Source organism: Miniopterus natalensis, chromosome 12, assembly GCF_054644295.1.
Source record: "Miniopterus natalensis isolate mMinNat1 chromosome 12, mMinNat1.hap1, whole genome shotgun sequence".
NCBI classification, from domain to species: domain Eukaryota; kingdom Metazoa; phylum Chordata; class Mammalia; order Chiroptera; family Miniopteridae; genus Miniopterus; species Miniopterus natalensis.
In genome coordinates, this window is record NC_142092.1 from 46773089 (window position 1) to 46790239 (window position 17151).

Consider the following 17151-nt stretch of genomic DNA (forward strand, 5'->3'; position numbering starts at 1 on the left):
AATAAAATAGAGAAATAAACTCATGGATACAGACAACAGTGTGCGGGTTTTGGGGAGGGGGGAGTTGTAGGAGGGTATGGGGGGTTAAGTGGTGATGGAAGGAGACTTGATGAGGTGAACACACAATACAGTGTACAAATGTGTTGTGGAATTGTGCATCTGAAAACTGTATAATTCTTTTAGCCAATGTTACCCCAATAAATTCAATAAAAAGGAAAAAATATGTCCCAATAAATTCAATAAAAAGGAAAAAATGTTTATTGAACTTCTATCTAGCATCTTTTTAAACTCCCTAATTTTAATAATTTATCTTTAGTTTCTTTTATAACATTACCAGAAATGACAGGTTTTTTCTCTCCCTTTCCAGCCCTCTGACTTTTCTTCTTTATTCCTTATTGCAATGGCTAAAACCTCTGGTACAGTAGTGAATAGAAATAGTGAGAGTAAGCCCCTTTATCTTGTTCCAGAGGAAAAACATTCAACACATCACCATTAACTGCAATGTTTACAGTAAGTTTTGTAGAAGTCCTTTATTTGATTAAGGAAATTTCCTTGTATTCCAGATTTGCCTGGCTTTTAAAAAAAATCAGGATGGATGTTGGGTTTTGACAAATGCTTTCCTTATTGAAATGTGAATTTTCTCCTTTATTCTGTTAAAGGAATACACAGAACTAGCTTTTGTTACTGAAATATAACTTACACAGCATAAAATCCACCCTTCTAAAGTATACAACTGAGTAGTTCTTAGTATATTCCCAAGTTGTGCAACCATCATGACAATCTATTTCAGAATATTTTCATCATTCCACAAAAAGTAATCCTGAATTCATTAGTAGTCAGTACCTATCTTTCCCAAAGGCTCCCAGCTCTTGGCAACCAAAAATCTACATTTTGTCTCTACATATTTGCCTAATCTGGACACTTTACACAAATGAAATCATACAATGTAAAATATATGGTCCTTTACGACTGGCTTCTTTCACTCAGTATGATGTTTTCAAGGTTCATCCATGCTGCAGCATGTATCAGTATTTCATTCTTTTTTTAATGGCAGAATGAATATTCCATTGTATGGATGATAGACATTATACTTATCCATCCATTCATCCATTGAAAGACATTTGGTTTCCATGTTTTAGCTATTATGAGTTACGTTTCCATGAATATTTGTGTGAACCTAAGTCTCCTATTACCTTGAATATATATTTAGGAGTTCACTGATTTTTAAATATTAAACAAACCTGAATACCAGGTATAAATTTAACATGGCTGTGATGTGTATTATCCTTTTTTTATCTTACTGAATTCTGTTTTCCAGTTTTGGGCTTAAGACTTTATATGTGTTGAAGAGTGAGATTAATGTGTAATTTAAAATGGTAGCACAAAATGTATTGGCATAAAGTATCTTCCTATGATCCCTTAACATCTATAATAACTATAATAACTGTAATATCAATATTCCTTTTCTCATTCCTACAACCAATTACTTATGCTTCTCCTTCCCATGGACAGTCTCAAGTATGTTTATCAATTTTACTAGTCCTTTCAAATTACCACTTATAACTTTGTTGATCATCTCTACAGCTTTTTAAATTTTTTTATTGTTCAAAATATTACAGATGTCTCCTTTTTCCCCATTAACCCCTTCCACCCCACACCCACTCCCTGCCCCAGGCCTCTGCACATATGCATATAAATTCTTTGGTTAATTTCTCCCCACCCACCCACCAATCCATCTCTACCTTCCCTCTGAGATTCCTCAGTCTACTTCATGCTTCTATGTCACTGAATCTATTTTGTTCATCAGATTATTGTGTTTAGATTCTACATATAAGTGAGATCATGTGATAGTTATCTTTCTCTGCCTGGCTTATTTCGCTTAGCGTAATTTTCTCCAGGTCCATCCATACTGTCTCAAAGAGTATAAGATCCTTCTTCTTTACAGCTGCATAGTATTCTATGGTGTAAATTCTACAGCATCTTTGATTTCTAGTTCATTGATTATGCTTCTGTGATGCATTATCTTATTTTTTTACCAGAGTTGATGCTACATAGAAGTGTCAAATTATGTCTTTTTTTTTTTTATCCTCACCTGAGGACATATTTAGAGAGAAGGGAGACAAATCGATGTGAGAGAGAAACCAATCTATGTGTCTCTCTTACATCAATGTCTGATTCTCTCTCTCTCTCTCTCTCTCTCTCCTCCCTCCACTCCCTTCTTCCCTTCCACTCTCTCTAAAAATCAATGGAAAAAATATCCTTGAGTGAGGATTAACGACGACGAAAACTGCAACCCAGGCATGTGCCCTGACCAGGAATGGAACCAGCAACCTTCAGTGCACTGGATGATGCTCAACCAACTGAGCCACTCCAGCCAGGCTCAAATCATGTCTTTATAAATACAATGGCAACGGTTATTATCATGAACAAATACGCCAAAGATCTCTATTAAATAAACACGCCCAATGAGCAAATATCTACCCATGAACTTTAGAAAAGAAATAATCTAAAAATGGCAGAATATAGAAAAACCTGCAAAAGAAATTGTTGCCCCAAGCCCATCTATCATCTACCACTTTATCTGGCTAAAATTTACTGTCCACCAATTAGCAATGATATTTTCAGAACAAGTCTTCTCCTAAGAAATTCTATAAATCCCTGACACACTAACAAGGGGATGACTAGACTTATCAGGGGGATCATTTCATAAGTTATATAAATTTCTAACCACTATGCTGTATACCTGAAACTAATATAATATTGAATGAATGCTAACTGCAATTTAAAAAAAAATTTTAATAAAAAAAAAAAATCCATGACACACTAAGATTTGAGTGTGGATTTGTGCTAATTTACACAGACTGATTACAATCTCTTCCTCAGAGTGCAGAAAGGGGAAAAATTAAATACCTTATCAATGAGATTTATAAGTGAGAGACTTTGGAGGTGTAAGAACAAGCTAATAGTAGTCTCAGAGATAGTGCAAAGGAGGGAGGAGGGAGGTGAGAGACAGAGGACAGAGAGAGAAACACTGATGTGAGGCACATTGATTAGTTGCATCCTGCACGAGCCCCACCTGGGCCAGCGATCAAACCTGCAACCCAAGGTACATGCCCTTGACCAGAAATCAAACCCGCAACCCTTTGGTACACAGGCCGATGCTCTAACCACTGAGCCACACTGCCGGGGTGGCTGTGTTTTCATTATTCTCCATCATCACACTTTGATGTCATCTTTGTAATGCATATTAACTCAAACATTTAAAATACATCTCTGATAAGAATAGACACTTACCACTTCCCTCATTTGCACCATTCTGAGCAGCTTCCCAAACTACTGGTTTTGTCCCACACCCATCTATAGATGGAGAATCTGAATAGTCTGCAGGATTAAATGTCCTGGGGTTTGAAATAAAGAATAAAGGCAAATGAAATAATCACCAGTCACAAAACTAACTGTACATCACCTTCCGCAAAAGAAGCCTTGTCCCTTCTAAAAGACACTAAGAAACTTCACCCTCCCTCATCTATTTAATTATAGCTAATTCCTCTTGCCATTAGGATATAGATCTTCTGAAAAGCAGAATTGCCTAGAGACATTCCATGCAATCTTATAAAATACCCCTATGTCCCTAAGCTGCTGTTCTCTGCATCCTAAAGCAGGTATGGAGACATCATGATTCTAGGCATGAGGACTCTATGGAAAGCCCCCCTGAAAACTAAACCAGGCTTAAACAGGCAACAAGTCTTTTCTTCCCAAGTCAGAATCCAAATTTGGCTTTGAACCTTTTACAACAGTTGTATATGATCCTTTTTGTATAGAAACAATGGATATAAATGTTTTAAAAAAGAAACAAAAATATTTTATTCATTACCTCTTTTGTTTGTTGTTGGTCATTAAAATCCCAAGCACCCATGGCTCAGAGGTCCAGTAACTAGAGCAAAACTAAATACTATCTCTAAAATTTTCAGAACGGACCTGCCCCCCCCCCCCAACTGAGGTATCTAATATGTTTTAAAAAATCACAAAGGAATCTTTTTGAAAGTAAACAGCAAAATCCACAAAAGAGTCTAATGCTACTGGGCTGGGCATTCGTGTTTACTCCCCGTGTTTTCATCCTTCCTTTGTCTACAGGGAGCTCAGGCAGAAAACAGATGGCAAGAGGTACCACCTGAAGGAAGTGACCCCCAACAGTGCTGCCCTGAAGCTATGGAGAGAAAGGGCTTTTCCAGGAACCAGTTCCCTTCCTTCCTTGACTGTAATCTACATACAGATTCTGAAAGATGTTTAAAAACTTTTTGTCTAAAAACTCAGGGGGAGCTAATGTTTTAGAAGCAGCAAAAAGTTAAACAATAAGAAATAATGGAAAAAAACCTACTGATTATATCATTTACTTAATAACAGTATGGTCATCATTCACGATTACAATTCAAGAAAAAACTGTCAGTTTTACATAAATAAACATTGCATTTACTTACCATTCAAAGACAATTGCTGGATTTACCAACATAACTCTTACGCAGTGGTTTTCAGCTAGGGGTGATTGTGCACCTCCCTCCCAGGGAACATGTGGCAATGTCTGGAGACATTTTTGATTGTCACAACTTGAGAAGGGGTGCTACCGGCATCTAGTAGGGAAAGGCCAGGGATGTTGCTAAACATCCTACAAGGTAAAGGACACCCAACCACCTCAACAAACTATTATCCAATACAAAATTTTAACAGAGTCAAGGCTAGAAACTCTGCTCTAAGACCATTGCAATACAATTTTTTATTTGTACTACTATACTTTTTTACTACTTTCTCTTAACTACAGAAAACATCTGACTCAACAGAATAAACTGGGTATAGAACAGAGAAAGGAAAACCTTAGAGTAACAACTAGAAAAGGCAGTAACTAGAAAAATATGATGGCTACACTTACCCCATGCTTTGGGTTGAGAATCTTCCTGCCCCTCTCCCTCTGCCACGTCCAAATCCTTTAAAAAAATTATAGTGTAAAATAATACTTCTGTCCTAAACAATTACAATTTGACCAACTTCATCCTATATGCATTTACTCAATACTGTCACTGTTCCTAACACCACCATCATTCTCTCCACATCTGCTGGTCCCTATTGACACAACTACCTACACAGTTACTGATTTCAAAGAATAGAAAAAATTTTATCTGCTTGTGTACTATCTGTAATATGTAACAGCTTAACATAGGCAGGCTATATTTAAAAATATTCTGGGTCTTTTAAAACCACCTAGTGCAAACAACATGACATTGTAAAGCCTCTACTATAAAATGAAATGAGAAACAAAGTGGAAACTGCTAAGTAAGCTGGAGGTACTGTACTATTAAACACCATTTTTAATACCAGGACTTTAACCAATAACCAAAGTGCCAGGAAGCAATACAGCCAGCAAGAAGAAAATTATTCCACAACTCTTCAGTCTTTCTTGATCAAAATTCTAAACTGTGGATTAAAGACCTAAAGAGCTAAAACTCTACAACTCGAAGAAAATATAACCCTGCTGGGCGTGGCTCAGTGGTTGAGCATTGACCTAGGATCTAGGAGATCGGGGTTCGATTCCTGGTCAGGGCACATGCCCGGGTTGCGGGCTAGGCAGCTGATCAATGACGCTCTCATCATTGATGTTTCTATCTTTCTCTCTCCTCCTCCTTTCCTCTCTCTGAAATCAATAAAGGTATGTTAAAAAAAAAAAAAGAAGAAGAAGAAGAAGAAAATATAGAGCAAAAGCTTCAGAACACTGAGTTAATGACACCAAAGGCACAGGCAAGGAAGAAAAATATAGACATTAGATTTGTGCATAAAATACACAATCAACTATATATATATATATATATATATATATATATATATATATGAAAGACATTATCAACAGAGTACAAAAACAACCAGTAGAATATCTGTACATCATATATTTGAAAAGGAGTAATATTGATAATATATGAAGAACTTCTACAACTCAACAAAATGAACCACCCAATTAAAAAATGGGCAAAGGGCTTGACTATTTCTCCAAAGAAGATATACAAATGTTCAAAAGGCACACGTAAAGATTCTCAACATCACTAATCATTAGGGAAACCTGATAACACAGAGAGAAATAGAACATAACGAAAGTTAGCAAGGACACAGAGAAAGTGAAACCCTTGTGATTGTTTCATAGGAATGTAAAATGGCGCAGTCACTATGGAAAACAGTATGGCAGTTCCTCGAAAAATTAAAAATAGAATTACCACATGATCCTGCAAATCCACATTTGGCTTTGTACTCATGAGAATTTCAAAATAGGGTCTTCAGGAGATATTTGAACAACAAAAGTTACGAGAACCCAAGGGTCCATCGATAGATAAATGGATAAGCGAATGTGGTACATATGTACAATGAAATATTATTCAGACTTAAAAAGATGGAAGTTCTGACAGATGCTACAACATGGATGAACCTTGAGGACACTGAGCTAAGTGAAATAGGTCAGTTAGAAAAGGACAAATATTTTTATTTTACGTATATGAGGTACATAAGAATGGTGAAATTCAGAGAACGGTAGTTGCAGGAGCTATATTAGCTATGCTAATATAACTAAAATGTACATTAATCATGTTATAGTTAATTTATCCAACAGTTCAAAATAAACTATTAAAAATCTTCATTTATTTATTTTAATCCTCACCCAAGGATATTTTTTCCATTGCTTTTTCAGAGAGAGTGGAAGGAGGAGGGTGGAAAGGGGGAGGGAGGGGGAGAGAGAGAAACACTGATGCGAGAGAGACACATCTAGTGGCAGCCTCCCACTCGTGCGATGACAGGGGCGAAGCCTGCAACCAAGGTACGTGCCCTTGGCCAGAACTGAACCTGGGACCCTTCAGTCCAAGGGCCAATGCTCTAACCACTGAGTAAACCGGCTAGGGCACTGATGAACCTTTAAAACATTAAGCTAAGTGAAAGAAGCCAGTCACTCACACACAAAACCACAATTTACATGTTACATCCAGAATAGGCAATTCTATAAAGACAGAAAGTCGATTTCTGGTTGTTTACTACTGGGGTGGGATATGAGGAGGGTACAGAAACTGGGATTGATAAAGGGTACAGGGTTTCTTTTTGAGGTGATAAAAATATTCTTAAATTGATTATAGTATGGTTGCATAATTCTATTAGTATACTAAAAATCACTGAATTGTATAATTTAAATGGGTGAATTGTATGTAAATTATATCTCAAGATTATTTTATTTTACTATAATGAACACTATTATCAAGGAAGAAAGCAAAAGAAAAAGCACAACTGCTCTTGATAAGTGGGTTCATGTGCACCCATAACAAAACAGAATTCATTTCAATGGCATGCATGTGGCAAATGGCACGAACAGTGGTTAAATATTAAATAAATACCAGCAAAAATTTTAAACAGGGATTCTACTAAGAAATCATTAAATGATATCTAAAATACCTGAGCCAAAAAGCAAGATGTGCATAAAAGAGAAGAAAGGATTTTATAAAAGAAATACATATCCTAAGGTGAAAAATTAAAAAATCCTGCAAATCCCCTGGAAAAAGTCAGTATCAACTACATGGATATGGTTAATACTTGCACCCAAATATTAACCACAAACAAGCCAAATATGTCTTAAGTAGTTTTGTTTTTTTTTAAAACCAAACCCAGCCCGGCCAGGTGTGGCTCAGCGGTTGAGCATCGACCTAGGATCCAGACGATTGGGGTTCAATTCCTGGCCAGGGCACATGCCCCGGTTGCGGGCTTGGTCCCCGGTCGGGGGCGTGTGGGGGGGGAGCGGCTGATCAATGACTCTCTCATCATTGATGTTTCTACCTCTCTCTTTCCCTCTCCTTTCCTCTCTCTGAAATCAATAAAGATATATTAAAAACAAAAAAACCAAACCCAAATTTTATCAAGATAACAAAATTGTTCTTTCCTATTTCTGGCTAGTGATACTACCAGTAAGATTACTAGGTGTGTAATATACCATTTTCCTACACTGTTATCTGGTACTAATAGCTATTTTCACCTTACATGTCAGAATAAAGACTCGGGATCTTTTAACAGAGAAAAACAAGATTTAAAATGATCATCTTAAAAAATAAGCCAAATAAATGCTATACCTTTTCTCCTAGCAGTTCCTCCAGGGAATCTGCAATACGGCTATGTCAGATGACTGTTCAAGATTTTAACTGTTTAACGCCTTTTACACTGAGAGCTAGAAAAGAAAAGTTGCTCTCATTTCCCTTGAAAAAAGCCAAAACTCAGAGAACAGTCAACCACCTCTAGTGGAGGCAGGTCCTAGCTGCAGACATGCCTCCTCCTGCCAAATAGCAACAGTAACTGTAACGTAAAAAGAAGCAAGTAGGGAAAGCTATCTTCATCTAAGAAAGTAGAAAACAACTCCCTTTCCTCATCCCCAGAAGACTGATAATAGCCAAATGTACCAGAAAGTACATGAACTTGAATTTAACACTGCACACTCCGGCTCATGACTGTTTCTAAAATTCTTTGTATTGACAAAAGCTCTCAAGCCCTGGCCTGGTAGCTCTGTTGGTCAGAGTGTTGTCCCTATATGCCAAGGTTACAGGAACTATCCCTGTTCAGGGTACATACAAGCATCAACCAATGAATGCACAAATAAATGGAACAAAATTGATGTTTCTCCCTTTCTCCCTCAAATTAATTTCAAAAAAATTAGAGGAAAAATCGAAAAACAAAAAAACCCTTAAAAAACATTCTGAAATATCCAGGGCTGGTTCAATGATTAAGATAGCTGCCATGAGTTGTTCCCATGCCCAGAGACCTGTTCACCACACCACGAAGCAGTGCATCCCTGGAGCTTGTGTAGTTTAGAGACTTGGGAGTTAAGCAAATTGTGCCTCTCTGTCCTTGCGTCAGGGTATTATATCCTCAGAGATAGGAATACACTTTCCCCAATCCTAAAGCAGCTTAAATTAGACAAACGACAATAGCGAATTACCCCTGGAATTCAGTGAGGAAGAAAGCTTAGAATATACCCTTATATCCCAAATACTAGCTTTTGTTTAGCAAAGAAATCTGATTATAAATGTGTCAAAATAATTGTTTCAGGAAGTAATTCATAAATTCTAATACTAGTGAATGAAAGCCAGATTTTAAAAAAAGAATAGTTACAAAGTCTCAAGTGCTGCTTACCAAAAAATACTTCTAAAGCTGGGGGTAGGTAGTAACTTTACAAAGGAGAAACTTGGCAGAAACGACCTTCCTTAAATAAAAGTTAACATCACTAGTAATGGGATAAACCTTTATCATGTTACAGTTATCGTCACTTTGTGGTACCCTGCCAAAAATAGGTAAGATGAATCTTACGAAGCGGAAACTCGATTGGTCTTGAAGAACATTTTACAAGCGCCCATATGCTTCAAAAGCATCAAGGCCATGAAAGACAAAGACTTTTTCAGATTGATGAACTGTTATAGACTGAAGAATACTAAAGAGACGTGGAACTAAATACAATGTGTGATCCTGGGTTAGATTCTGGACCAGAATGTTTTCTTTTTGCTATAAAAACATTAGCAAGAGAACTGAAAATTTCTGAATAAGGTCTATAGATTGCATCAGTAATAATTTTCTGACTTTACCATTTTAAGGTAGCTCTGTAAGAGACTATCTTTTTTTCTTAGGAGACACACACAAAAATATTAAGGGATATATAAAATGGCATTATGCCTGGAATTTATACTCAAAGGTTTCAGGAAAAAACAATAATATGTACATACAGAGAGGAAATAATAAAGCAAATGTAAAACACTGAAATTTGGGGAACCTAGATGAACATTATGCAAAATTGTATTTTTTATTTCAAAATAGAATGTTAAAACCACACCCTGAGCCACTTCTCTGTATATTCCATATTCTAATAAGTAATTTTTACTCTGTGAAAAAAATCCAAGTTATTTTCCATGTTTGTACTAGCTGTTTCTTTCTACACAGAATGTTCCCACCCAGATTTTCACATGGCTTCCTTCCTCATCTTAAATCCCACCTCCTCTGAGACCTGCCCAGGCCACTTAAACTAAAGGAGACCCTACTGACAGTTGTACAACTACTGGCAGTTAATCACATCACCAATCATTATCTTAAGTAAATCGAAAAGTGCTTTTACTTGTCTCTTCTCCTTCCCCACCCAGGATGTGAAGGTCCATGTCATATTCACAGCAATATCTTCAACAATATAATAGGTACCTAAATATTAGTACTTGTAGAATTTTTTCATGGATTAAACTCTTTTATTTAGAGGCACAATAATAATCACTATTCAATTACAGGAAATAACCTAGCTGTTCAGTAACTGATTTTTGAACACTGCATTTTGTCAAATACTTTTAATACCGGGAACCAAGATGCCACTGCAGAGGATTCAGAAATTAAAAATAGAATGTTATTACCACATAGTTGGTGCTCAATAATCACTTTTCAATTATATCATACAGACCACATTCATATATTAGTTTTATAAGGAGATAAATTAATTTGGGTTGCTTAATATAAAACAGTAGCATATTTTTAAACACTAATAATGAACTCTCAGAAAGAGAAACTAAAAAAACAATCCCATTTACCACTGTAACTAAAAAACATAAGATACCTAGGAATAAACTTAACTGAAGATGTAAAAGATCTTTACTCAGAAAACTATAGGACACTGAAAAACAAAATAGAGGAAGATATAAACAAATGGGAAAATATACCACGTTCATGGATTGGAAGAATTAACATCATTAAAATGTCCTTACTACCCAAAGCAATCTATAAATTCAATGCAACCCCTATTAAAATACCAACAGCATATTTCACAGATTTAGAACAAACACTTCAAAAATTTATATGGAACCAAAAAACACCCCAAATAGCCACAGCAATCTTGAGAAAGAGGAACAAAGTTGGAGGGATCACAACACCAGATATCAAGTTACACTACAAAGCCACTGTAATCAAAACAGCCTGGTACTGGCACAAGAACAGACAGCCCAGAAATTGATCCATGTCATTATGGTAAATTAATATTTGACAAAGGAGGCAAGAACATACAATGGAGTAAAGACAGTCTTTTCAATACATGGTGTTGGCAAAATTGGACAGGTACACGCAAAAAAATGAAATTAGACCACCAACTTACACCATACACAAAAATAAATTCAAAATGGATAAAAGACTTAAATGTAAGACATGTAACCATAAAAATCCTAGAGGAAAACAGAGGCAGCAAAATCTCAGACATCTCTCATAGCAATATGTTTGCTGATACATCTTCTAGGGCAAGAGAAACTAAGGAGAAAATAAACAAATGGGACTGCATCAAAATAAAAAGCTTCTGCACAGCAAAAGGAACCATCAACAAAGCGAAAAGGGAGTCCACTGTATGTGAGAACATATGTGCCAATGATACATTGGATAAGGGGTTAATATCCAAAATACATAATGAACTCATACAACTTAACAAAAGGAAGACAAACAATCCAATTAAGAAATGGGCAAAGGACCTAAATAGACATGTCTTCAAAGAGGACATACAAATGGCTAAGAGACATATTAAAAAATGTTCAATGTCGCTAGTCATCAGAGAGAGGCAAATTAAAACCACAATGAGGTATCACTTCACATCTATCAGAATGGCTACCATCAACAAATCAACAAACTACAAGTGCTGGAGAGGTTGTGGAGAAAAGGGCACTCTAGTACACTGCTGGTGGGAATGCAGACTGGTATAGCCATTATGGAAAGCAATGTGGAGTTTCCTCAAAAGATTAAAAATTGACCTGCCATTTGACCCAGTGATCCCACTTCTAGGAATATATCCTATGGAACCTGAAACACCAATCACAAAGAACTTAGGCACCCCTATGTTCATAGCAGCACAATTTACAATAGCTAAGGTCTGGAAACAGCCCAAGTGCCCATCAGTAGATGAGTGGATAAAAAAGCTGTGGGACATTTACACCATGGAATACTATGCAGCTGTAAAAAAGGAGCAGCATGGAGGGAACTAGGAAGTATTATGCTAAGTGGAATAAGCCGGTCAGAGAAAGACAAGTACCATATGCTCTCACTTATATGTGGAATATAATAAACAAAATAAACTGATCAACAAAGTGGATCCAGAGACATAGAAGCATGGAACAGCCTGAGGGATCTCAGAGGGAAGGTGGGGAGGAGGAAGTGGGTGGGGAGAGATTAACCAAAGAATTTATATGCTTATAAACATAATCCATGGACACAGACATTGGTATGGGGAAAGCCTGGGGGTGGGATGGATGCAGGGTGGAGGGGATCGATGGAGATAAAAGGGGGATATCTGTAATATTCTCAACAATAAAGATAAAGAAACTTAAAAAAACAAAACAAAACAAAGCAAAAAAAAACAGTGGCATAAAAGGAGTGAAAAAGGTTAGGGAATAACTATTGTTGCCTTTTCCACATTATTTTTCTTCCATCCAGAAAGAAACCACTCTCCTGCAACCTCAAGCAGTATTCACTACCTTACTTGACTCAATCTCACCAAGGCAAGACAAAAACAATGCACACATGCTGCCAAACCAGGCATCAATAAATAAGATTAAGAAATTTACAGGAATAAAAGAGTAGGGGAGTGATTTGACTATAACTTCTCACTTATTTAGATAACTTAAAAATAACTATCATGTAATCTAACCTTTAAGATGAGAGTGTCATTTCTAATACATAAACACATTCTGGTATAGCAAAGAAAATCAGATGGCCCATATGGAAAGTACTGTAGTATTTTTTTCTGAATAAAGCACATTCAGCACCAAGTTAAATAAAAGGGCCAATAAAAATTAGTCTCTCTAAATTTTATACTATTTTGGAGTTCCTAAATATACCGAGACCATAAAAATAAAGTTTACTTTAGAAAAAATATACACCTGGAAATACAAATAAATAAAAGATGGAAGAAGATATGATAGGAAATAAAGGCATATGTCATATAAAGTCTAAAATACCTAAAAGCAAGAAGCTTTAAGATTATTTTTTAAATACAGTGATGCAGCTCGGCTGGGCATGGCTCAGCGGTTAAGCATCAGCCTACGATCCAGGACATCAAGGTTTGATTCCCAGTCAGGGCATATGCCCAGGTTGCGAGCTCGATCCCCAATTGGGGGCGTGCAGCAGGCAGCTGATCAATGATGACTCTCTCATCATTGATGTTTCAACTCTCTCTCTCCCTCTCCCTTCCTTTCTCTGAAATCAATAAAGATACACTAAAATAAATAATACACTGATGCAGACTCCAAAAAAAACCACCTACACACTGTTGTCTATAAAACAATCAATTCCTCTCTACTTATCTCTTTCCTGCTTTTCAGAATAATGGCTGAAAGAATAATTTTAGTTGCTCCAACCAACTGAACCACCCAGCCAAGACAAAGCTACAGTCTTTTTTTGTTTGTTTTTAAATCCTCACCAGAGGATATCCATTGCTTTTTAAAGAGAGTAGGAGGGAAAGGCAGAGAGAGAGGGGAATGAGGAGGAGGAGACAGAAACATCAATGTGAGAGAGACACATTGATTAGTTAGTTGCCTCCTGCATAGCACCTAGACCAGGGCCATGGATTGTAACCAGGCGCATGCCCTTGGACAGATTCGAACCCGGATCCTTCAGTCCGAGGACCCTTCAGTCCGAGGACCGATGCTCTAACCACTGAGCCAAACCAGCCAGGGCGGAAACTACATTCTTAAAGTGGCTTAGTAACATCCCAAATTAATAAATGTTAATGATCACTAACAAAATGGGAGGAGGTAATCAATGGGCAAATAACTTTAATTTTAAAACCAGTGGGTAGCCTTGGCGAGGTGGCACAGTTGGTTGGAGAGTCGTCTGTACACCAAAAAGGTTGCAGGTTCGAACCTAGGCAGGACATATACCTAGGCTGCAGGTTCGATCCCCAGTTTGGGCGTGTACAGGAGGCAACTGAATGTTGTTTCTCTCTCTCTCTCTCTAAAAATCAGTGAAAACATCCTCCAGTGAGGATTAAAAAAAAAAAAAGCCAGTGGGTAAAACACATTTCCTAAAATCCAACACAGGAAAATTAATAACATTTTGGTAAGAACTTCAAATTTTTAATTATTCATTTAAAGGGTCTTCACAGTTCATTTGAAAACAACCAATAGGTTTCCTCAACATTATATAATCCAAACTCTTCAATCATAAACATCAGTAAATGAATCAAAAGATTTCAGAAGATGAACCATTCTTTCAGAGTACACTGTCAAGTCTTAGAACCCAGCACAGCAAACAGCCTGCATCCTCCTTCTGATCACAAGCATCTCCTTCCCCCTCATTCTGTCTTACCTCTACCACGGGCTCGCTTGCCACGGTCTGAAGGCTTGTCCCCTTGATTGCAATCAATTCCATTCTCTTCACCTCTAACTAAGAAAGAAAAGAGCACCACTTATACATAATTATATCAGACAGCTATTTAAAAAAGCAAGAACAAAAAGACCTTTTTTTAAAGGCTAAAATATAACTAAAGGGTTCAAAAAAAGAGAAATAAAACAAAAGTGGCTCAAAAGCTGAGTGACAGTACATCTTCCTTATTAATTCATAGGTGAAAATTCTGAAAAGAAATTAAAAGACATGCCACTATTTCCTTCTTCTATTTGGACTTGCCCTCCTCTAAAGTAAGTTTTTTTCAGAAAGCTACCTTTATTATTCAATTATGTAATACACCACAAATGTGCTGACTGGTTAGGTTTAAGGACTGGAAGAACAAAACACCACCAAGGAAATATTGAGTTATTGAATAAATTAATGTTAGAGACAGGTTTTTACAGGATGCTGTCGAGAAGATGCCAACAATTTTTTCTTCTCCTCATACCTATATTGGCATTAATGATTCTCTGTAATATAGAAATTTTATTAGTGATATTGGCACAGCTTGTTCCCCTCATCTCTTTCAGAGATTAACTCCTATGACTTCGCAGCGAAGTACCACTCCATTTAATTGGCAACACCCTTTCCTATAATCCCCATCTCTCTGCCCTTGATTTTCCCCACAGTATAATTACTACATAACACTATTAAAATATATTAATATAAAATATTACTTTTCTTTTTTATTGTTACATCTCAGTCTACCTCCATTAAAAGGTAAGTTTTAGGAGGGCAAAGATTTCTGTATCACTCATTGCTGTATGCCTTTAAGAGTACCTGCTACATAGTAGGTACTCAGTAAATATCCATGGAATAAACTAGCAGAAGTCTCTAAGGTGAGCCCTGGCTGGATGACTCAGTTGGTTAGAGTGTCGTCCTGTACGCCAAAAGGTTGCAGGGTCGAATTCCCAGTCAGGGTATATACCTAGGAGGCAACTGATCGATGTTTCGCTGTCCGTCTGTCTGTCTCTCTTACCTTTCTCTCTAAAACTGATAAGCATATCCTCAGGCGAGGATAAAAAAAGTTTCTAAGGTAATATGTTTAATATTTACATTTTATTCATTCATAATTTAGCTACTTTGGTATATCTATACAGCAGGTTGTTGCTTTTGGTAAATGATGCCAAAACCTGGGTTGAATTTGGAAAGTACTGAGAAAATCTTCCCTATTCAACAACTTTCTGCTTATGTTAACTTTGCCTATACCATGAATATCCGTTAAGTGAGAAAGAATAAAGAGCTTCATCTATCAGTGAATGAAAATCCTCCTTTTAAATCAGAGAATTCATTTGATTCACAACAGAAGGCAATCTTAATACACACAACATAACTACCTACGTACAGACTAGGTCAATGCTGATATGAAATTGCATCAGTTACTAAGTTAACTAAGTAGTTCATTAAAACCCAAATCTTAACTGTAACAACAAATGGTGCATTGAGGGAGTGGATTTATGGGCGTTCGCTGGACCACTCTTTCAGTGTTCACGAAAATTTCCATCATAAAAAGTTGAGGAGAAAGGTCTATACTTACACTCTCTTCCACGATTGCCACCTCTTCCTTTCCGGTTGTTGTTTCCACGTCCACGACTCACTTCTCTCTCATTTCTCTTCTCTCTATTCTCTTTGTTTTCTGAACTTTCTTTTCCAAAATTCTTCTTCTTTCCCCCTACAGTCTCCCAGGAAGTCTACCAAAGATAAGAGTTGTCATTAAGAGGTGTCATTCAAAGTGTGTACAATTATCAAGTGTGCATGTATCTTCCAAACCTAACTGCCCATGCCTTGTAGCTTTGCTTACCTATCATTTTAATTCTTTTCCATATAGTTCTCCATTCCAGTGCTAAAGACAACAAACCTCTTGCTAAGCTCCTTTGCTATAAAGAGCACAAAAGATTACAGCAACTAGCTGACTTGACAACATACTATACGTTGTCCCACAAGAAAGGCTGTTCCTATGCCGATTTGAGAAAAAAGTAAATGTCATTTCCCCAAGTTCCCACTCTCTGCCACCCTCACCTACCTCAATAGCAGAGCTTAAATCTATTAAATACATAGATTAGCTCAAAGATTACAAAGTTACATAAAATAATGACCTAAAATCTCATGAATACAACTTTCCCTATTCAGTTACCCAAAGTAACTATCAAAAAAATTTTAATAGACAAATAAAATTTTGGGTTAGTTTTTTTTTTTAATGTTAATTTAAAACCAGAAATTTAAACCTCAAAGACCTGTTCTTATGATAAGTCAATTATTTATATAACCTGCACCTCTCCTCTAATCGTGATACCAAATCATACCATACCACACCATAGAGGGTGGGGCAAAAGTAGGTTTACAATTATGAGTATGCAAAACAGAGCTTATTCTTGTATTATTTATTAATCACTGTATTATTTTTCATACAAACAAGTGTAAACATACTTTTGCCCCACCCTGTATTTAAAAATTGCTGAGAAAAGAATGAGACACTATGTTCTTGTGAATATAAGTAGTAGGATATCAATCAGGGTGTGTTACTGGGAAATCACAAAACTGGTCCATTTGTTTCTATTTTCTTTTTTATAATCTACTTTATTTCATGAAAGATTTGAAATGATTCAATCCCCAAAATAAGAGCAATAACGATTTTAAGCTAAAAAAAAAGGGGAAAAAAGAAAACTCCTGAAAAAAATTACTAACACTGTATCTATATATCCAAAT

The 17151-nt window shown here is 36.5% G+C and overlaps 1 protein-coding gene across 10 annotated transcripts in view; it reads right to left on the bottom strand.

Moving 5' to 3' along the window:
- The window catches only part of UBAP2 (ubiquitin associated protein 2), a 100513-nt gene that overhangs the window by 35899 nt on the left and 47463 nt on the right, over window positions 1–17151 (bottom strand). For 7 of the 10 annotated variants that reach the window (XM_016222830.2, XM_016222833.2, XM_016222831.2 and 4 more), the window contains 4 exons: window positions 15983–16136; window positions 14368–14445; window positions 4925–4979; window positions 3295–3398 (listed from right to left, as the gene is read on the bottom strand). In XM_016222830.2, the coding sequence (XP_016078316.2) occupies window positions 3295–3398; window positions 4925–4979; window positions 14368–14445; window positions 15983–16136 (391 nt within the window). Of the gene's footprint in view, window positions 1–3294; window positions 3399–4478; window positions 4617–4924; window positions 4980–14367; window positions 14446–15982; window positions 16137–17151 lie in introns of those variants that run through there. The other 3 variants (XM_087822751.1, XM_087822749.1, XM_016222834.2) reach the window with 2 other exon arrangements.